Below are 22,372 nucleotides of genomic sequence, written 5' to 3'. Positions count from 1 at the left end.
GGAGTTGGGGAAAAGTGGAAAGTCACCAGCAATAATAGTGACGATTCCAGGCGGGGGTTAGAACACAGGCTCTAGGGAGAATATGAGGAACCATTGAGATTCCATATGAAAATTCGAAACACACAACAGCACATGCATCCTTCCTTTAGCTCTTAGGTGGAATGAATGGACATATGGCAGCTGTATTTGGATACATTGTTCTGGAGCATGTCTCTTTAAGGCCAGGAGAACCAAGACCAGCAAGGATCACCCAAGCACCCAGTTCCCTAACCCTCAGCTTTGACGTCACCCCCACCCCCACCTGCTGTAACTTTTTGTGTGTTGTCACCTTCTAGGTGATGGGTCCCTTACCTTCGTGATTTCAGGAATCAGTGCATTTCACCAAACCTCTGGTTCTCTTTCCTGCTAAATACAGTTGTCCATTATCACATACTTGGGGCTTCTGCCTTAAGGTTGGGAGGACAAGCCTGGAGAAAAGACAGAGTATGTTCAAAGTCACTTTTTGGCATGGACGCTTTCCCTGTAGCAATTAAAATCGTGCATGCGTGCTCAGTCACTTCAATCCTGACTCTTTGCAACCCTATTGGCTGTAGCCCACCAGACTCCTCTGTCCATGGGATTCTCCAGGCAAGCATACTGGAGTGTGCCCTCAGGGGATCTTCCCAACTCAAGGACTGAACCCATATTTCTTGCGTCTCCTGCCTCTATGCGTCTCCTGCGTCTCCTGCCTCTATGCGTCTCCTGCCTCTATGCTCGAATTCTTTACCACTGAGCCACCAGGGAAGCCCAATTAAAATAGTGAAAGTGAAAGTCGCTCAGTCGTGTCTGACTCTTTGCGACCGCATGGACTATATAGTCCATAGAATTCTCTAGGCCAGAATACTGGAGTGGGTAGCCTTTCCCTTCTCCAGGGTATCTTCCCAACCCAGGGATTGAACCCAGGTCTCCCACATTGCAGGCGGATTCTTTACCAGCTGAGCCACAAGGGAATTAAAATAGTGCTTGTGTATTCAAAACAGTGATCCTCTAAGTACTAATGCAAACAGGTTGACAATTGAATGAAGGCCTTCCCATGGGGTCACTCTTTCCACACCCTCTGTGAGAAAGAGAAGATCATGGTCTAATTTTAGGTTTCCCTAAAAGCAGACTTGTAGGCCAAGGTTTGGGTCTCAAGTAGTTTATTTAGGTGATTCCCGGAAGCTCTGGCAAAGGAGTGAGGAAGCAAGATAGTGGAAGGAAGAAAGCTGTGGAGAGCGTGTGTGAAATCGGGCTGCCTCCTGGCAAGAAAACATGCCAGCCTTGCCCTGCTTATTCCCTCATGGAATAAGCAGTGCCTGTGTGGTGCCTGGGCTTGGGCGCTGCTTCAGAAATTCATGTTCAGTGAATGAGAGCGCATCCTCTCTGGTGCTTGCTGGTGACACCAAAGCTCATATTAAACAGCCAGCCCACCTGCTGGTGGTGACATCAACATAAGAAGAATTTTAAAGGTTGCACCAGAGATGTGCTTTTCCCAGAAATTTCTCTGTATTTATAGAGCACTATTCTGAGGCCTTCAAAAGAATTCTCAGCTGTGGCTCAGTTCTTTGGTCCTCGGTGAGATGAAATTGGAAGCTAAAATGTGCAGTGTGGCATTCTCATGTGCAGTATTAACATTTACCAGTAATTATCAGTATTAATGTTTCATTATGGATAATACTATGTGACAACAAGTGGGCTAATTTTGATACCTGTTTGACCTTGACACACTGTTATCATGAGTCAGGGTCAAATCCTGTGTCCTGTTTTACAAACAAGCTCAGGCCCTCTAAGACGTGCAGAAGACCTCGAAGCAGATGAAGCAACTAAGCTGTGTTGCTTGTTCACACTTACAAAGTTCTTTTTGGTAAATGTCAGAGACACTCAGTAGTAGGAAATGGTTGATGGTTAAACAGCCTCGACATCAAGTCATACCCAACATGTTATGGGCTGAATTGTGTCTCTCTCCAAACTCACATGTGACTGATAGGGTGGGCTTCCCAGGCAGCGCTAGTGGTAAAGAACCCGCTTACCAAGGCAGGAGACTCGAGTTCTATCCCTGGGTCGGGAAGATACCCTGGAGGAGGGATTCTTCCAATATTCTCGCTTGGAGACTCCCACGGACAGGGAAGCCTGGCAGGCTACAGTCCATACAGTCACAAAGAGTTGGACATGACTGAAGCAACTTAGCATGCATGCACGCAAGGTTAAAAAGCTGATTAAGGTGGTCTTAATCCAATATGATGTCTTTATAAGAGGAGGTTAGGACACAGACACACACGTGGGGAGACCACGTGAAGGTACAGGAGGAGATGCTCATCTGCAAGCAGAAGAAATCAAGCCTGCCCACACCTTGACCTTGAAGTTCTAGCCTCCAAGACTGTGAGAAAGTAAATTTCTATTGTGTAAGTCACCCGGGCTGTGGTTCTTTGTTATGGCAGCCCCAGGAAACGAGTACACACGGTCTGTGTTAGTAGGAAGGGACAGAAACTGCTCACTGGCTCCCTCAGCTCAGGGACGCCCAGCCTCTATCCTCTCCGCTCCTCCACCACACTGGGAGGAAAGGTCATTTAGGGCAGATCTAGTTCCCGAGTCAGCCCTCCCCAGATAGAGGGCTGCATCTTGCATCTTCACTCCCTGCTGTGTAGGCACATCCTTTCCCCCAAGGTTTTGCACTTTTTTTTTTGGTCTATTTTGTTCTAACTTTGTCTGTTTTGTCTTATTTTGTCTGCTATTTAGAAAACGCAGAATTTCTGATTAGCAGGGGCTTTCTGCTTCTAAGACCTTGTTTAAAGACCTTTGTGTCTAATGACATTAAACTGCTGAGTGGACTGCAGGAGTAATGCATTTCAGAATCAATAAGCAGATAACTTCTATTTCTAGAAGCTTATATGGAGAGTGGTATCTAGTCCTTACCCCCTTAGATTGTTTTAGCAATCCATTATAGGACTGTATTTCAACCATCACAAAGCAAATCGCTGTGCTCGAAGGCCACACAGCAGCTGTTGACTCCCTTCTTGGGACTTTGTTGTTACTGATTCTTGCTGGGATAATGTGGGGCTCAGTTATGGCTGGAGTGGATGGGTAGACCCAGGGTAAGCCCCGCCAGCTCTTAATAGAAAATGGGTTTATCCCCTTGGACAGAAGATAGATGAGGTGGGATTCATACCATGTAAGAATCTCATAGTCAGTGTTAGAAGTTTGAGAAATGTTTTACTTCTTTTTTTTAACTTTAGTTACATTTCATTAGTAAATCTTAAAATCGACCGGTCAGTAGGCATAAATTACTCTAATGTCTGGGATGTGTTTTTGTTTTTTGCAAATCATTGTGCTAGGCTGCGAGATCCCCAAAATCAGTAGAGTCCTTTGGTCTCTACCTTCAGATAAAACACATGAGAAGATAAGAACACAAAGTAATATGTTTCACTGCAGCAAGGACGAAAGAGTGTAGGTTAACCAGAACTGAGTGATAACAGACCATAATCATTAAGGGATTGGGTTAAAATAGCTGCCTTTCTCAGAGTGGAAAACAGCGCAGGTGATGCCCAGGCACTCACTCCAGGTACTTCCACACCCCTCAGTTTTGCATGCTGAGAGCCTCCCTCACTTCACCCTTGTCCTCGCTCCATGACAGAGTGCAATTAAACTTCACTTCCACATAACCCAGCATTTCAGAAGCTAAATCAAGTTGTTTCTGTTTTAAAAAGAATCATGACACCATTTTCCCCCATTATTTGAGAAAAACATAAATAAATGAATTTCTTCTTCTTGATTTTTATTTCATCATGTTCTACCTTATTCCACAAAAAGTTGGCACAGCCATTATTCAAAATTCTGCTTTCGCAAACGTTTTTTAAACCCTTCCCACAGTACTTGGCTTCTAAGATTTTTTTTTTCCTGGTCTATGAGGTATCTAATTCATTTGTTAAACAAATCAAAAAGTTCTGTACAAGTGTCCACCAATTCAATTATAAAACACACCTTTCAGGTCTCCCACTCGTATTGACCATTGGTGTCATCTAGAGCATCCACTATTCCCTGAACCCCTCCAGCCTATGACTTTGATGACTAGAATGCTTTAATATTATGATTTTCTTTAAAATATTTCTATATAAGCACAAGAGTATGTCTGTGTGTATATTCATGTGACTTGATTTTTTTCTTTTGGTATGTGTGTCTTTTACTTTTTGCTGTGCTGTGTCTTCACTGTTGCGTGCACTATTCTCTAGCTGCAGTGAGAGGGGGCTGCTCTCTAGTTGTGGAGTGCAGGCTTCTCGTTGCCATAGTGGCATTGCAGGCTTCAGTAGTTGCAGCACGTGGGCTCAGGAGTTGCGGCTCGAAGGCTCTAGAGCACAGGCTCAGTAGTTGTGGGACAACAGGCTCTGTGTTGCTTCCCAGCATGTGGCATCTTCCTGGACCAGGGATTGAACCCATGTCTCCTGTATTAGCAGGCAGAGTCTTTACCACTGAGCCACCAGGGAAGCCCGTGACTTGGTTTTTTAATAGATTGGTTTTTTTAAGTGGTTTTAGGTTCACAGAAAATACAGAGAATTCCCTTGTCCTTCCTGCCCCCACAGAAGCACAGCCTCCTCCTCTTTCAACATAAGAGTTTTCATCAAGATTTAAACTCTGTGTTTTGTTAAAGGTTCCTTATCTTTAAAACCATCCCTTTGATAATGTTGTTATTCAGAATGAACAGCATATTAAGTACCAAAGATTAGTGGAATTTTAAAACTGTAATTAAAAATGTGTGTCAGTCGCTCAGTCTTATCTGACTCTTTGCAACTCCATGGACTGTAGCCTGTCCATGGAGTTCTCCAAGCAAGAATACTGGAGTGGGTTGCCATTTCCTACTCCAAATTAAAAATAATTTATGTATTAATTTTTTACTGTCTTACATTCATATAATGTAGTCATATTTTCTGCCAGTACAAGTATTATTGGTTCTTAAAATGGAATAAAATGTCCTAGAGATCAGAGAAGTAGCTGGCACATCTACTAAATGCATCTAAAGGCAGTTCATGTTTGTTGATCCTATTGATACTCTATGCCTGAAAGAGTCTTGTGACTTCCAGATGCTTCATCATCTGAACAGACTTTAGCCTGGAAGAAGAACAGCTGCTATCACTGGTACCAGTAGCCTGGGGGTCTTTAAATGGCCTTTCCCTAAGCAGGACTGGAGCTTCTTCCTTAGGGCGAGGAGTTGACTTCACTGGGATGCCAAGCAGGCAGCAATCCATCAGTGCAAAGGAAGGACAGTAGACAGGGAGATATCTCAGTTTGCAAAAGCAATGGTTGCACTACTCTGATTACACGGAACCTCAATCCACAGGCCTAATTTTAGGAGATGTAAGACCAAAATGCACTTGAGTGAAGTGAACTAAAAATAGCCCCCTTCTTTATTCTGTTATAATTCACTTCCTCAGATGATGGGCCTGATCCATTTAAGCAGAATTCTTTCCCTGTCATAATCGTCATAAAGATGTTTTGATGATTATTAAGAACAATGAAAGTCTACATTTCCTCTTGATTCATTGCAGCTGCCATGACCTTCTGTCTATTTCCGTTCTCCTCTAGAATTGCTGGCATTCAGTGAAACAGATGCTACAGTATTTTTAAGGGAGGGTTTGAGGTGGCCCCATTTTATTAAAAATATACAAGGAGTGTCATTAATGACTATATTGTATGAGTCACACTTGGGTGCCCTGGCAGGCCCCTTTTGTGATTCTCACGACAAAAATAGTTGTTTTATTTTAAATTCACACTGCATTTTCAGATTAAATAACAAATTTTATTTTAGTGAATTTTGGGGAGTGTTTATTATACAAAGCATTGTGCTGAACCCCGGCAGGATTGATTAAGATGTAATTTCTGCCTAAAAGGACTTACATGGGTAGGACAGATGCACATCAAAATGTGAAACATGAGACTTCCCTGATGGTCCAGTGGCTAAGACTCGGAGCTCCTGATGCAGGGGGCCTGGGTTCAATCCCTGGCCAGGGAACTAGGTCCCACATGCCATAACTAAGAGTTCATATGCTGCAACTAAGACCCAGCACAGCCAAATGAATAAATAAATATTTTTTAAAAAATGATATGAAACATATGATCTCAGAAACTGGCATCAGAATTTTTCTTAAGGAGAGACCTGTCTTTGGGGACATATCTTTATAGTCTATAAGGAGGTGGGATGGGGCGTGGAACTTGAGGGCAGGAATAAAGCAGAATAAGAATGACTAGAGTGACTAAACAGCATCACACGAAGGAAGGGGAAGAATTTGCTTTGTTCCTAAGAGGCTGAGCAGAGGGAAGATATAGTTAAGAAGACAGTGAGAGAGAGGAACCAGGACACATTTGAGTGGGGGATTCTGAGCAAGTGAATCCCCCTGTATTGGAATGATGAGCGACCATATGAGGCCCAAGGGTGTCCAGTGCTCAGTGCAGAGTTGCTGCCTGGAATCTGGAAGCAAGCGTGCCTATGAGGCATACACGGCCTTGAAACTGTAGAACTCTTTGGGAGGCCTTGAGATTCCCAAGGCCTTCAAGAATGGCTCTGAGCCAGTCTCCGCTAGATCTCCAGGGCTCCGGAAACCTCAGCCAATATCTGCATATCTGGGTTAAACTTCTAAAATGTATGGCTATTATACAGTAGGTAAATGCAAGGAATTAATTCTGACTTGGTTTAATTTAGGCGTCTCTGGAAGAGGTTTTATAGCTATGCCTTGAAAGATAGATGAAAGTGATTTTTTAAATTAATTTATTCATTTTATATATTTTTTGGCTGTGCTGGGTCTTTGTTGCTTTCTCTAGTTGTGATGAGTGGGGGTTACTCTTCGCTGTGGTGATCAGCCCTCTGATTGCAGTGGCTTCTCTTATTACAGACAGAGCACAGGCTCTAGGCACTCGGGCTTCAGTAGTTGTGATGCATGGGCTTAATTGCTCCATGGCATGTGGAATCTTCCTGGACCAGGGATCAAACCATCCCCTGCCTTGACAGGAGGATTCTTATCCACTGCACCACCAGGAAAGTCCCAAGATGAATGTGATTTTGACTGACAGAGTTGGAAGAAAGGGGCATATCATCCAGAGGGAGTGCATGAGTCTTGAACTTGAGATACCAAGTGCGTGACCAATACAGGGGAGGGAGAACTGGGCCAGGTGGGTGGGATATAAAATGTATGGGGTAGAAGGTTGAAGCATGGACTGTAGTCAGTGCTCACAATCTTTATTTCGGAGTCAACAAGGGAGGCCATGTGCTGAAAACCCTGCATTTTCCCCTGCAGCCAGCAGGGAGGTATGAAAGGAGAGTAGGGGGCCTACACTGGGAAAGAAAGAGGTAGACCAGCAGGGTTGGCCCACACAGGCTTCTGTGTTACCTGAAGAGGGAGTTTCAGGTACAGGCTCTTTGCAGTGGAGGGTATCAGCCTCACAGCATAGAGTTACCCTAAGCAGTTTCCATTTTAAGTGCTCTCCGCACTCCCCTTGCCAAGACGGCTGCTGGATCACGTTTAATGCAGTAATCAGACTGTTCTCAGGCTCCATCATTCAAGCTTGGCTGTCCTTTCTGGCCCTGGCAAAGGCCTAGCACTTAGCTCCTTGGGCCCCAGCTCCTCTCTCTTTCTCTCCCTCCTCCCTTCCTTTTCCTTCTGATGCCCTTCCCTGCCCCTTGCCTTCTACTCTGGCTGACACACTCCATTTGACACAACATCTGTCGTGGTCCCCAGCCAGAAGACAGGGGGCAGGCCTACTGCCCCCAGCCAGCTGCAGGCTTTCCATGTGTCTCCCGGGTGTTCCCCCTTCACAGTTTTCCTGAGTGATGTCATTACTAAGACGCAGCATGGTGAATGAGAGACCCTGACTTGCCTGGGCTCACCTCTCAGCTCTCCTCTTACTAGTGGCAGATAGCCTGCTTCCTCTCCGGGCCTCATCTGTAAACTGGACATAATACTCATAACTAGTACCTCCATCATGGGATTGTCCAAATGCCCTGTAATGAATTAATATACGTACAGTACTTGGAGGACTTCCCTGGTAGCTCAACTGGTAAAGAATCCACGTGCAATGCGGGAGAGACCTGGGTTCAATTCCTGGGTTGGGAAGATCCCCTGGAGAAGAGATAGGCTACCTACTCCAGTATTTTTTGGTTTTCCTGGTGGCTCAGACAGTAAAGAATCTGCTTGTAATGTAGGAGACATGGGTTTGATCCCTGGGTTGGGAAAATCTCCTAGAGGAGGACATGGCAACCCACTCCAGTATTCTTGCCTGGAGAATCCCATGGACAGAGGAGCCTGGCAGGCTACAGTCCATGGGGTCTCAAAGAGTTGGACATGACTGAGTGACTAAGCACAGCACAGTACTTGGAACAGTGCCCAGCACACACATATACCTTCCTGTTTTCTTTGAGTTAGTGCTATTGCTGTCACACTTTGCATATTGCAGTTTCCTTACCCAGACTCCAAAGTCACCTCTGTGTGCATAGTAAAGGGTAGGAACCAGATCTCAGTGGAAGCTGATTATTTCAAATGAAAGAGAGGAAGGAGTCACAGGTTTAAAGCTTTGATGAATGGGAGAAAACCTTTAACAGAGACAGAAATGCTGGGAAGGATGAGCTGGAATTGCCCACAATAGTGTTATTTCTTCAGCTACCTGATATGAAGAGCCGACTCATTGGAAAAGACCCTGATGCTGGGAAAGACTGAAGGCAAGAGGGGAAGCAGATGACACAGGAGGAGATGATTGGGTGGCATCACTGACCCAATGGACATGAGTTTGAGCAAATTCCAGGAGATAGTGAATGACAGGAAAGCCTGGCATGCTGCAGTCCATGGGTTCGCAAAGAATTGGACACAACTGAGTGACTGAACAACAACTTATTATCTCACTAGCTTGCAAATTAATCTGCTGGGATGGGAACATGTTTCTTTTTGGTAATAATTTTTGACTAAAATAAATAGAAGATATGAAACCGCAACCAGTTTTTGGGACATTGTTCCAACTATGTATTATGTGTTTCTTAGCAATTCCTAGTGTCAGGCCCTAGACAACCAACACTGGGCTCTTTTTTGAGTTTACAAAGTTGTTCTTCCAACATGGGTTTTAAAATCAGACTTTCTCATAATTTAAATTTTAGTCTTAAAAGCCAGGGAATATCGGCATCATCAAATAAGAGAGAATGGTGCTGAATGAATCCCCATTTCTTGGGACAAAGTGACCAAAGGATAAAGTTATGAAAATGGTTTGAAACACCAGGACTGTGATATAACCTCAAAGGCAGTGACTTCTCTTACCATACCTGCATGTTTTGCTGGAACAGACAAATGTCAAAAACCCAGGGGCTTGAAGTTTATACAGAGTTCATTTCAACAAAATACTGATAATTTGCTCTCAGATTTTTTTAAGCTGGATATGCTGGTACTAAAAGAGGAACACTTATTTTTGCATGCTAAGAGTTTCCACTCAAAAATAAGAGGAAAAACAATGCACAATGCATAATATAAAAGCGATAGTATTTGCCAAGAATTACAAACAATGTGCTTTGGAGGAGGTGTGGCTCATATAAAGAAAAGACTAGCTGAAGAGGTTTTGAATAAAAGATCTTGTAAAGGAAACAGTTTTTGATGTAGAGCTAATCGGGATTCCCTGGTGGCTCAGACAGTAAAGAATCTGCCTGCAATGCAGGAGACCAGGGTTCTATCCCTGGGTGAAGAAGATCCCCCGGAGAAGGGGATGGCTACCACTCCAATATTCTTGCCTGGAGAATGCCATGGACAGAGGAGCATGGTGGGCTACAGTTCATGGGGTCACAATGAGTCAGACATGACTCAGTGACTAACACTTTCACTTTTCACTCAGTTCAGTTCTGTTCAGTTCAGTCGCTCAGTCGTGTCTGACTCTTTGCGACCCCATGGACTGCAGCATGCCAGGCCTCCCTGTCCATCACCAACTCCCTGAGTGCCCCCAACCCAGGTCCATCGAGTCGGTGATGCCATCCAACCATCTCATCCTCTGTCATCGCCTTCTCCTCCTGCCCTCAATATTTCCCAGCATCAAGGTCTTTTCAAATGAGTCAGTTGGCTTAAAGCTCAACATTCAGAAAACTAAGATCATGGCATCCGGTCCCATCACTTCATGGCAGATAGATGTGGAAACAGTGGCTGACTTTATTTTTCTGGGCTCCAAAATCACTGCAGATGGTGACTGCAGCCATGAAATTAAAAGACGCTTACTCCTTGGAAGGAAAGTTATGACCAACCTAGACAGCATATTAAAAAGCAGAGACATTACTTTGCCAACAAAGGTCCATCTAGTCAAGGCTATGGTTTTTCCAGTGGTCATGTATGGATGTGAGAGTTGGACTATAAAGAAAGCTGAGCACTGAAGAATTGATGCTTTTAAACTGTGGTGTTGGAGAAGACTCTTGAGAGTCCCTTGGACTGCAAGGAGATCCAACCAGTCCATCCTAAAGGAGATCAGTCCTGGATGTTCATTGGAGGGACTGATGTTGAAGCTGAAACTCCAATACTTTGGCCACTTTTCATTTAAGGGAGAAGTAAATGTTGGGCAAGCACAGAGTGCTGGGACAATGGGAGCATTCCCATAAGAGGCAGAAGCTTGAACACAGGCTTAGAAGTATAGTTTGTAGATAGAGAGGGGTTGCCATACAGTGGAACTGCTTTATAACACCAGTGTGGGTAGGAAAATGTTGGCATTTGCTGGTAAACTCAGCATACGAAATGCAGTCAAGCCCAGTGGGTGATATTAATGAGGACTTTGACTTTTTTTACTCCAAGGGAAATGGAAAACCCTTGCAGGTTTTGAGCAGAGTCACCTGATCTGGCAGGGGCATGCTAAGGGTAAGCATGTTGTTCTAGGAACAAAACAGAGCTCTTTATCTGGCCTTCCAGGATCAGGAGGCTTCCTGGAAAATAGCCAAGAGACAAGTGTGAAAAGAGCAGAGAAATTAGCTCAAGCTAAGGTCCAGAGGTGAGCTCCAGCATGGAAGGAAAGGTTGGGGCTGGTCACTTCAGGCCTTGTGCAATGTGAAGGGATTTGAACTTGATCCTGAGGGCAGTAGGGAGCCAGCAAAAGTTTTTATGGACATGGTAAGTGACATGTCCCTTATACAGACCACTCGGGTGGCTGTGCAGAGGAGGGCAAGACAGGAGGCAAGAAGACCAGCTGAGGGAATCTAGAAGTGCCTGCATTAATACTGGTGGCCTGCATTAAGTCAGCAGCAATGGAGAAAAGGAGCCAGATTCTAGAGTCATCACCAAGGAGAAGTCACCAGGAGTTTGTGATGCAGTGGCTATTGAGAATGAGAAAGAGAGAAGGGTCTGAGATGGCCTCCAGGTCCTTGGGCATGGAAATAGCTGCCAGCATATGATGACCAAATTGATGCCCCTGGATGAGATAACTTTGACAGGTGGAGTTTCTTGTGGACATAGAGAATAGGCCCAGACTCGCCTATCACCTATAGCCACAATGAATGGGTCCAAACTCTGCTTCAGCTCCTGATAAGAATGTGATGCTATGGGAAGCAGCTCTGTACTCCAGGTAACAGTCCTGGGTCTGTAGACAATTGTTTAAGAAACGAGGCTTTTAAAAAAGGAGGGTAGGAAGTCCATTTTTAATTGTATACAGTATTTGAACTTCTGAAAATGATAAATAAAACTGTTAGATCTCAAAATGCCTCATTATGTAACAGCCTGACTTGTGCACATTCGGGGTGCAGGGAACATTGTGTCAGGCCTGACAGGGGAGAATTCATGTTCTCTGAAAATATTTCCTGTGTCTCTGTTGGATCTCAGGCTCTCTCTTCTACATAAAGACGGTAGCAGCAGGAGGAAATGAATGCCAGTTCTGGCTGTTCTTGGAATTCAGATTTAGTAAAGAAATGCAAGTACACAGGCTACTGATCCCTGTCTGCCCCCAAGTATAGAGAAGGCAGGGAGCGTCTGAGAGCTGGGCTAAGAAACAAGCTGTGTACCTGGAAGCCTGGGTGCTAATTTGAGTTTAACAGCCCCGTTGGAGAAGTCACCTTTAGGAGGCTGCAAGGCTGGAATCGTACTGCATTGATTGGGTTAAGATCATCTTTGAGACAAACAACCTTCTAGATTTTGATTAGTGTTTCTCACAGAAACCAATATCAATCAAACAGATGTAGTAATGACATAGGGCAGCAGGGTCACAAGTAGCAGGTCAACATGCATGTCATCCCATTTGGGCTGGACTGCCATCTCCTCTCTCAAACTATACTGAACCCTGATCAACTCATTTGCTGGAATGACAAATGGATATGCCAAAGCTCTTATAATTTATCGAGACAGGAGGACAGACACTTCGTTGTCCTTGGCCCACTTAGTACTGTTCTGATCTTTCTGGTTTACTTCAGTTTTTCAGCCTGTATTTGGAAGGGCCATAGTCTAATTTGCATTACTCTTCTACCATTTTGCATCTTTTTAGGATCCGGGCTATTCCATGGGAAGCTTGCTTTAGAAAAACTGAGTCAACAAAAGCTTTGTGTGGAACTCACAAATTGTCACACTCAATAACCATGTTAAGAAAGAACAGGAGCAAACGTTGAAATGATAGTTCAGTTCCTTGTTTTATACGTAGTGGGGGCAGGCAAGCCTGTTGGGTGGATATGTTTGCCGTAGAAAAAGTGTTCAGAAGTGACTCTCTCACTCAATATTTTTAGTGAAGTTGCCAATAAGCAGGATTTACATAGAGTAAAAGGCCCAGTGAATATACGAAAATCTTCTCTTTCCTGTTTCTGTATCCAGTAACCACAGTAACCAGACCTCTTAGGCTTGATTTTTAAGAAAGCAAATTACAAATTAACTGTTAATAAATATTGCAGGTGGAGCAGAAACACCAGCCACAGCAAAATATGGTCTTCAATGTGCAGATGAATATGTCCTTAGATGTCCTTTTGCACAATTGAACTGTGGTCCCCTTAGCTATGAAGTTATTCACTCTTTCTTACCTCCCAAAAGACTGAGGATAACTTTACTAATACCAGGTGAGGGAGCGCCCTCTAGTGGAAGATCATCAGGGCAGACAGTTTAGTTCAGTTCCTTTCAGATACTCAGTCATGTCTTTGCAACCCCATGGACTGCAGCACGCCAGGCCTCCCTGTCCATCACCAACTCGAGAGTTTACTCAGACTCATGTCCATTGAGCCGATGATGCCATCCAACCATCTCATCCTCTGTCATCCCCTTCTCCTCCTGCCTTCAATCTTTCCCAGCATCAGGGTCTTTTCCAATGAGTCAGCTCTTCGCACCAGGTGGCCAAAGTATTAGAGTTTCGGCTTCAGCATCAGTCCTTCCAATGAATATTCAGGACTGATTTCCTTTAGGATGGACTGGTTAGATCTCCTTGTAGTCCAGGGGACTCTCAAGAGTCTGCTCCAACACCACAGTTCAAAAGCATTAATTCTTCGGTGCTCAGCTTTTTTTATAGTCCAACTCTCACATCCGTACATGACTACTGGAAAAACCATAGCTTTCACTAGATGGATCTTTGTTGGCAGACAGTGACACAGGGGGAAAAGGCAGCAAAGAAGAACGTGGGGTTTCGCAGGTGGCGCTAGTGGTAAAGAATCCACCTGCCAATGCAGGAGGCCCAGGAGACATGAGTTGGATCCCTGGGTCAGGAAGATCCCCTGGAGGAGGAAATGGCAACCCACTCCAGTATTCTTGCCTGGAGAATCCCATGGACAGAGGAGCCTGTGGGCTACAGTCCATGGGGTCACAGAGTCGGACATGAGTGAGCACTTACACCCACACATACACACACACAGAAGGGTGTTGAAACATGATGGGACCTGCCATACCCTCCAGCTGGTTTGGAAGATGTTTATCAACAGGTCTGTCATGTGGAATTGACAAGAATGTACTGAGGCTTCTACTCAGTAGAAACACAAATTCACATCATTATTCCAGGGCTTCCCTGGTGGCTGGATCAGTGGTGGGGAATCCACCTGTCAATGCAGGAAACACGGGTTCAATCCCTGATCCGGGAAGATACCACATGCCGTAGAGCCACTGTGCCACAACTATTGAGCTTGTGCTCTAGAGCCCAGGAGCCGCAACTACTGAGCTCGTGTGCTGCAACTACTGAAGCCCACAAGCCCTAGAGCCCCTGTTCTTTAACAAGAGAAGCCACTGCAATGAGAAGCCTGCACACCACAACTAGAGAGTAGCCCCCACTCTCTGCAACTAGAGAAAAGCCTGAGAAGCAATGAAGACCTAGTACAACCCCCCCAAAATCATATTCCCAGGATGTACTATGTTCTTCATGGCTCTTACCTTTAAAGCTTGGGCGAGGTCAAGGAATGGGGGTTACCTTTGGGTAATCAATTTAAAAATGGAGTTTAAAGATGGTAAGATGAACACCCACACCCCCACTCAGGAATTGTTAGAGATATGGTTCCAGTTGTTTCTTTTAACAGAAGAATGTAATTCATTGTGTTGTTTATCTTGTAACTAGGAAGAAATTACAAAACACTTTCACCCCCTAATCCTGCAACTGTAATGCTAGATTTTTACAAAAATGTTCATACTTCTCTCGGCTAGGGTCATAATATTTCTGTTTGCCTTTTATTCCTGTTAGTAATTGTTTCTAAATACAAGAGTAAACGCTATAAATCTTAAAATTTTGAAGTTTAAAATGACTGATGGGCTAATGGTTTGCAGGGAAAGAGTTTAAAGATCATCTCATGTGGGAAATATCCTGCTGTACACGTGCATTTGTACGTATATTCATTAAAAAATGTATATCGTTAGGTTTGGGACCTCATCAGTGAGCCCTTCTCAAGAGGTCAAAAAGCATGGTTCCAGGCAACAAGAAACTGACCTTGAAGCTTGTGCCCTTCAAAGCCTCTGTAAGATGCATCACCTGGGCCATGGAGTCAGCTGGTGAAAATGCAGACTCGGCACCTTTTAACTAAAACCACAATTGCCTTCATTTCCAGTCTGTGACACTGGAGAGTCTCTGGTTGTTCTTTTTGGCAAATGGCCATGTGGAGAAAATGGCTATTGCAAGAGCTCGTATAAGTTCTGTCCTTCAATGACCATGTAAGGTCTCCTGTCTTCCTCAAAGCCTGCTGAGCCTGATAAATATATCCTTTCTGAACTCTTGGAGTCCTCCTCTCTGTGCGACTCACATGGACACTCAGTCATATGCTGTGCATGAGTGTACTGTCTTCCTGGTACCTGCTTATGCCCTTGAGAGCAAGACCAGTGTGTTATGCATGCTGGGTTTAGTTGATTCATACTCATTCATTCATTCATCCAATAAACAGTTTTTTAGCCTATCTAGGGCCAAGTTTTACCCTCTGGAGTGGTATTAGTGAACAAAATGAACAAGATCTCTTTCCCAAGAGAGTCTTGTGGGCGTGGTGAATCTGCAACTCATAACCACAACTGGAAATTTTCCACAAGGAATGGTAAGTATAAATGTATACACTGTGACAAACTTATAGAGGATAAAAGAAATATGGTGCCCTAAGAGAGAACCCTGGGTAGCCTTATTTAGGTTAGGGGCCAGAAAAGACCTCCAAAGTGATGTTTAAGCTGAACACCAAAGACATGTTTTGCCCCATACAGTAGGTGCTAGAAAGTATTTCTCACCTTGAGAAATGTTTAACCAGATCTTAGGTCATGTAATATAAACCTTCTAAATGTGGAGGGTCCTTCTGGCTATGTCTTCTAGTGTGACCCACCCTCCCTTATTTGCCAACAGCCTGTGTATGTGCTTTCTGCTGCTCCCTGGTTCTGATAGCTCATGGAGACCCTGGTGTATCAGCACAAGCTATAGTGGAAGTGAAACAGTCGGACCTCAGTGTTACTTACAGAAGTTATTCTCATGAACGTGTTTACAAAGCATTTTTGTAGTCCAGAGAATACTTGCCCTAACTACAGCACCAAGCCCTTGATCTCTATAGTGCTTCAAAATAAAAAGCACGTGGCCTTTGGAATTCAGCAGATCTGGGTTAGGACCTAGCCCTGTGACCGGGAAGAGATTTCCTAGTCCTTTCTCACCTGTAAGATGAAGGTAAACTCACTTGAAACTCACAAGATTTTGTGAGAATTAAAGTAACACACTCAGACAGAGAAGAAAGCAGTCACTAAACTTTTATTGGCATCTCCTGCACTTCTTTCTTTCTGAATTTAGTCCAGGAGGGGACCTGGGGACACCAGGCAGGGTAATTATTCAGAACCTGAGAGCCAGAGTCAGGAACGCACAGACAGAAGCCCAGATAAGTGGATGGGGCTCACCTATGAGGAGGAAAAGGGGCCATGAATTAGGGCTCTTTAAGATTATGGGAGTTTCAGCACAAGGAAGAATCTGTTCTGGGTCCCCAGGGAGAAGGATGTGAGCAGGGCAGGAGGTAAGCCTCCCGCAAGACCTAAGACCCCTAGATAACCGCATTGGTGAGAGTGACGCAGGGGAGAGCAAACAGGGAAGGCAGAAACATCTGGGAGGGGAGACTTAGATAGGGCATATGGCTTACCTGCAAATGTTATATGTCATTATAATCAAATTCCTCTTATTCCCTTATAGGTAAGTGCAGATGCTTCCAGCTTGAGAAAGGCAGACCCCAAAGGTCGGAGTGCATTGTTGGCTGATATCCAGCAAGGGACTCGCCTCCGAAAAGTCACACAGATCAATGACCGCAGTGCCCCGCAGATCGAGGGTAAGTGAGCATCTGGCCGGCTAAGAGCCAAGGGCAGGCCATGTGAGGCTCAGCCAGACGCTCCTGGCTTGCTCAGGACAGGGCCACAAGTGCTAATCAGGACACACATCTGGCCATCTCAGACCTGCTCAGTGTACAGTCTACATAGGTGAGAGAATCAGAGCTACCTTTCCTGGTCTACTGATGATGTTTAGCATATCTACTGTCAATTTTCAAATGCTTTTAAAAAAACTGCATGGTAAAAAACTTCATGGTAAAATAATTATTTTAATTGTTTTAAAATATACACAATATAAAACTCACCATTTTGACCATTTTAAAGTATCCAATTCAGTGGCATTTATATATTTAGTGTTGTTGCAACCCTCATTCCTGTCTAGTTCAAGAACATTTCCATCACACCAATAGGAAACCTATACCCATTAGCTAGTGGAGGTGATGGAATTCCGGCTGAGTTATTTCAAATCCTAAAAGATGATGCTGTTAAAGTGTTGCACTCAATATGCCAACAAATTTGGAAACTTAGCAGTGGCCACAGGAATGGAAAAGGTTAGCTTTCATTCCAATCCCAAAGTAAGGCAGTGCCAAAGAATGTTCAAACTACTGCACAATTGCACTCTCACATGCTAGCAAAGTAATGCTGAAAATTCTCCAAGCAAGGCTTCAACAATAGGTGAAACAAGAACTTTCCGGTATTCAAGCTGGATTTAGAAAAAGCAGAGGAACCAGAGATCAAATTGCCTACATCTTTTGGATCATAGAAAAAGCAAGAAAATTCCAGAAAAACATCTACTTCTGCTTTATTGACTATGCTAAAACCTTTAACTATGTGGATCACAGCAAACTGTCGAAAATTCTTAAAGAGATGGGAATTCCAGACCACCTTACCGGCCTCCTGAGAAATCTGTATACAGGTTAAGAAACAACACTTAGAACCAGATAGGAAACAATGGACTGGTTCCAAACTGGGAAAGGAGTACGTCAAGGCTGTATATTGTCACCCTGCTTATTTAAGTTCTATGCGGAGTGTACCATGTGAAATGCTGGGCTGGATGAACCACAAACTAGAATCAAGATTGCCGGGAGGAATATCAATAACCTCAGATATGCAGGTGACACTACCCTTATGGCAGAAAGTGAAGAGGAACTAAAGAGCTTCTTGATGAAAATGAAAGAAGAGAGTGAAAAAGCTGGCTTAAAACCCAACATTCAAAAAACGAAGATCATGGCACCCGGTCCCATCACTTCATGGCAAATAGATGGGGAAACAATGGAAACAGTGAGAGACTATTTTCTTGGGCTCCAAAATCACTGCAAATGGTGACTGCAGCCATGAAATTAAAAGACGCTTGCTCCTTGGAAGAAACACTATGACCATCCTAGACAGCATATTAAAAGGCAGAGACATTACTTTGCCAGTAAAGGTCAATATAGTCAAAGCTATGGTTTTTCAAGTAGCCATGTATGGATGTGAGAGTTGGACCATAAAGAAGGCTGAGCACTGAAGAACTGACGCTTTTGAACTGTGGTGTTGGAGAAGACTCTTGAGAGTCCCTTGGACTTCAAGGAGATCTAACCAGTCCATCCTAAAGGAAACCAGTCCTGAATATTCATTGGAAGGACTGATGCTGAAGCTGAAACTCCAATACTTTGGTCACCTGATGAGAAGAACTGACTCACTGGAAGAGACCCTGATGCTGGGAAAGATTGAAGGCAGGAGGAGAAGGAGACGACAGAGGATGAGATGGTTGGATGGCAACACTGACTCAATGGACATGAATTTGAGCAAGCTCCAGGAGTTGGTGATGGACAGGGAGGCCTGGCGTGCTGCAGTCCATGGGGTGCAAAGAGTTGGACACGACTGAGCAAATGAACTGAACTGAACTGAAGATTTGATCGTATGGATGTTCCACAATGTATTTATCCATTGTGAAGTGACCTTTAAAGATCACTTATGCTGTGTCAACATAATCCTCAAATTGAATGAGCAAAAAATTCAAGTCTCAACCCTAACAAATGCAAAGATTTTATTTTCCATAAGGAAAAATATTTCTGCCGAATTCTTTCACAGGATTACATGACTGTAAGTTTCTATGTCTTCTAGAGTATGATAGAGTAAAAGGAGCCTTGTTCCTGCCATCAGATGACCCATGTTGAGTTCTGATTCTGCCACTGTGCACATCAGGGAACCTCTCTGAGACTCAGTTTGCTCATCTGCAAAATGGGGGGAGATAATAATACCTGCTCTCTTTTTTGGTCAAGATTGTTGAAGGCTGAAATAATATATACAGTGAAAGAAAGTGAACATGAAAGTCGCTCAGTTATGTCCAACTCTTTGTGACCCCATGGACTATATAGTCCATGCAATTCTCTAAGCCTGAATACTGGAGTGGGTAGCCTTTCCCTTCTCCAGGGGATCTTCCCAACCCAGGGATCGAACCCAGGTCTCCTACATTGCAGGAGGATTCTTTACCAGCTGAGCCACAAGGGAAGCCCAATATATACAAAGTATGGCACAAACCAGTACCATATTGTAAAGTAATTAGCCTCCAATTAAAATAAATAAAGAAAAAGAAAACAAAAGTGAAAAAAAAAAAGAAATATATTTAAATATAAGGTATTATTATGGCTCCATATATTTTGCAATGATACACGATGGTAATTCTCAAAGATAGTCTTAAAATATAATTGTATCTAATATCTGTAATTATGTATGTTAATGTACATGAATAGGCAAATTATTTTAAGAAACATTTTCAGCATTAACTACGATAAAAATTAGTTCTGGCTAGACCCACCATCTAATTAGTTAAGCCTGACTCAGTGGACGTGGATTTGAGCAAACTCTGGGAGCCAGTGGAGGACAGAGGAGCCTGGCATGCTGCAGTCCATGGGATCACAAAGAACTGGACATGATTTAGTGACTGAACAACAACAAACAAGTTAACAGATCAATTCGTTTTATTGGGACACTCATTTCTTTATCATTCTAGTGAAGAGGCAGTGTTTAATGTTAATACTAGGAATAATCTGGCCACATCCCTCCACCAGTAGGCACTGTGCCCTGATTTCTCTGTGCATATTAGCTTCAGGCTGTGAACATTGTCTGCCAGAAATTCTTGTAAGCTCATGTCTTCTCATTTTATGTAGTTGCTAATCACACACATCTGGAAGACTGGAATTAGTGACATCTCTCCGGAATTCATGAGCTTTCTTTCCCATAGGAAAAAAAAAAAAGTGCAGGGACGAGCACTAGGCCCAGAGAGTGAGAGCTGGGGAGATGAAAATGCCAAAGAAGAAGTCACTGCAGACCTTTACTTCCTGCTTGCAAATCCTGGGCCAGGCTCTGTGGAAGTTAAAATTATTGCCTAAATTAAATCTTTGGGTTTTCTTGGTCTAGTCCTCCCACAACAGTCAAGTGAAAATGGGGTCAGCTGTTTACCTACAGTGTTTGGGTTTTCTAATTTAAAAGACATCTACTAAATGGTCTTCCCAGGTGGCTCAGTGGTAAAGAATCTGCCTGCCAATGCAGGAGATGCAGGTTCAGTCCCTGGGTTGGGAAGACCCCCTAGAAGAGGAAATGTCAACCCACTCCAATATTCTTGCCTGAAAAAATCCCATGGCAGAGGAGCCTGGTGGGCTACAGTTCATGGGATTACAAAGAGTCCACAGACTGAGTGCGCACACACATCTACTAAATGGCAGTATAGAGATGCCTTTGTTTTGATCCTTTTTCAGAGTGGTTACTACTGATGGGTCTCTGGTAGCCTGGAGAGGGTGGCAGACAGTCCGGGGCACAAGGCAAGGGTTCTTGAGAAATATGTTGAGTAGGAGAAGGGTAACACTGGTGGGGGGAGAAGGGAAGGCTGCCACGGGCAGTGTTAGGCCATGGCCAGGGTGAGAGCTGTCCGCTCAGCTCTGCTCACAGGTCCACATCTACTTGCCTCCTCTTCTCTCTACAGGTTCTAAAGGAACCAACAAAGAAGGAGGAGGTCCTGCAAATTCTCGAGGGGGGAGCACACTTCCAGCCCTGGGAGATCTGTTTGCTGGTGGCTTTCCAGTTTTACGACCAGCAGGCCAGAGGGATGCAGCAGGTAAGGAAGAGTTCAAATTGGCTACCTTTGACTCTCATCTCCTTGCCTTGCGGAACCAACAGGGAAGCCCTCACCTGCTCATAAGTGACATGTTTAGAGTGAATAGTCATGTGGTAGGGGATCACCTCTTTGGAAGCACAAGTACTGCAAGTTTTCAAAACACAGAATTGTTTCTAAGGGATCTTTGAAATCCTCATCCTCTTTAAATCATCCCATTGTAACCACCGAAGGAGGAATTACCATAGTGTGGAGTGTTTAGCAATGGTGTGATCATGGCCCGCACTGCAAAGTATGGATGTAAATCACAATAGAAGGTCTTTGTGATGTCACTGTGGACTCACTGGCAGTGGTGAGTTGTGATGGGTCTCTAGCATCATGTCTGTTAGGTGTTGCTATGTAACAAACCCTAAACATCACTGGCTTGTATAGAATGTGTAATGAGCCTTCCATGCAATACGAGGTCTCCTGGAAACATACACAAATGGAAGGAGGAAGACATATTTCATTTTTTGATAAACACCCAGGCTCAAAAGCTGATTCCTTTCACGTCAACAAAGCCCCCTTGATGCTCTTGAACTGGCCTTTCCCTATTACTTCATGGGCTGCTCTTGTGTTTCTAGTTGGATTTCTAGGGCTTGCATTCATGTGATGAAGGAAAGCCTTCACTTGGTGCTCACTCTCGGAGCCCTGTCTGCTGCCTGGTTTCCTCGCCAGAGCTGATGCTGACTCCTGTGGGTCTCCCCTTGAACTCATGCTGCTAAGCTCTCTGCTTCATCCCAGAATGGGCATGCACATAAGCTGGACAAGGATTTGCGCTGTCCTTGCTTCTGCTGCTCACATGATGATACAAACAGGTTTGCCCATCTCTCATTAGGTTGGCCATTTAGTAAGTAGAGGCTCCTATACTTTAACTGACCCACTTTAAGGGTTTTGGAATCTCAGATACATGGTGCTCTCAGACACTTAGAAACTTAAGTTAAGTTATTCTGGGATTAATTCTGCTACTCAAACTTGTTACCTCTTTAAAGTCATCTGGCCGGTGGGTACAGAGGGAGGCCTTGCCTTGTCTGGAGAGCTGCCTAGGTCCTCCATCTTCATCCCTGTGGACTACTGAAAATGGACTGGAGCACTTGAAGGCAGGAATCTCTGAGGCTGACACCTACCCTGGACCTCACAGAAAATGTTTCACGCTGGAATCACAGGTGGTAGATCCTGACCCTGAAAAGGCCAGGTGGGGACCTTCTGCTCCTGGTCATAGGCAGTCAGCCATTCTGGCAATGCTTGCCTTAGCACCCTGGTGGAACCAAGTCCACCAGGGTGAATGCATATGTGCAAAGATATTTTCTCCTCCATAAACATCTAAAAGAAAGTTTCAACAGAGGAATAATGGCAGTTCCACCCTGCCACCAGAAGAGCATTCCACAGTTGAGACTCATGTCATGAGTCATGTGTCCAGGTGGCTGTCGCATTAGAGCCAGAGGAGGTCACCCGTTTGGAAAGCCAGAGTTACTGTGGTCCTGCTAACTTAGTTTCAGCCCCAGAGTCACCTCTTCCACGCCCT

General features: G+C 44.2%; 1 protein-coding gene and 1 long non-coding RNA gene across 2 annotated transcripts in view; one reads left to right on the top strand and one right to left on the bottom strand.

Moving 5' to 3' along the window:
• Nucleotides 1-22,372, top strand: part of WIPF3 (WAS/WASL interacting protein family member 3) — a 79,013-nt gene that overhangs the window by 36,382 nt on the left and 20,259 nt on the right. Inside the window, exons 3-4 of the mRNA XM_081534847.1 lie at nt 16,585-16,717; nt 20,680-20,811. Coding sequence (XP_081390973.1) covers nt 16,585-16,717; nt 20,680-20,811 — 265 coding nt within the window. The remainder of the gene's footprint in view (nt 1-16,584; nt 16,718-20,679; nt 20,812-22,372) is intronic.
• LOC145523831 (uncharacterized) lies at nt 19,661-21,207 on the bottom strand. Its single transcript, XR_014066914.1, has 2 exons — nt 21,052-21,207; nt 19,661-20,063 (listed from the first exon to the last, which is right to left on the bottom strand). It is a non-coding gene; the product is annotated as an uncharacterized LOC145523831 (long non-coding RNA).

This window comes from Giraffa tippelskirchi, chromosome 10, assembly GCF_054371585.1.
Source record: "Giraffa tippelskirchi isolate mGirTip1 chromosome 10, T2T-mGirTip1v1.2.pri, whole genome shotgun sequence".
Lineage (NCBI taxonomy): Eukaryota > Metazoa > Chordata > Mammalia > Artiodactyla > Giraffidae > Giraffa > Giraffa tippelskirchi.
Note: the sequence above shows the minus strand (reverse complement) of the source record. Positions and strands in the feature narration are given on the sequence as shown.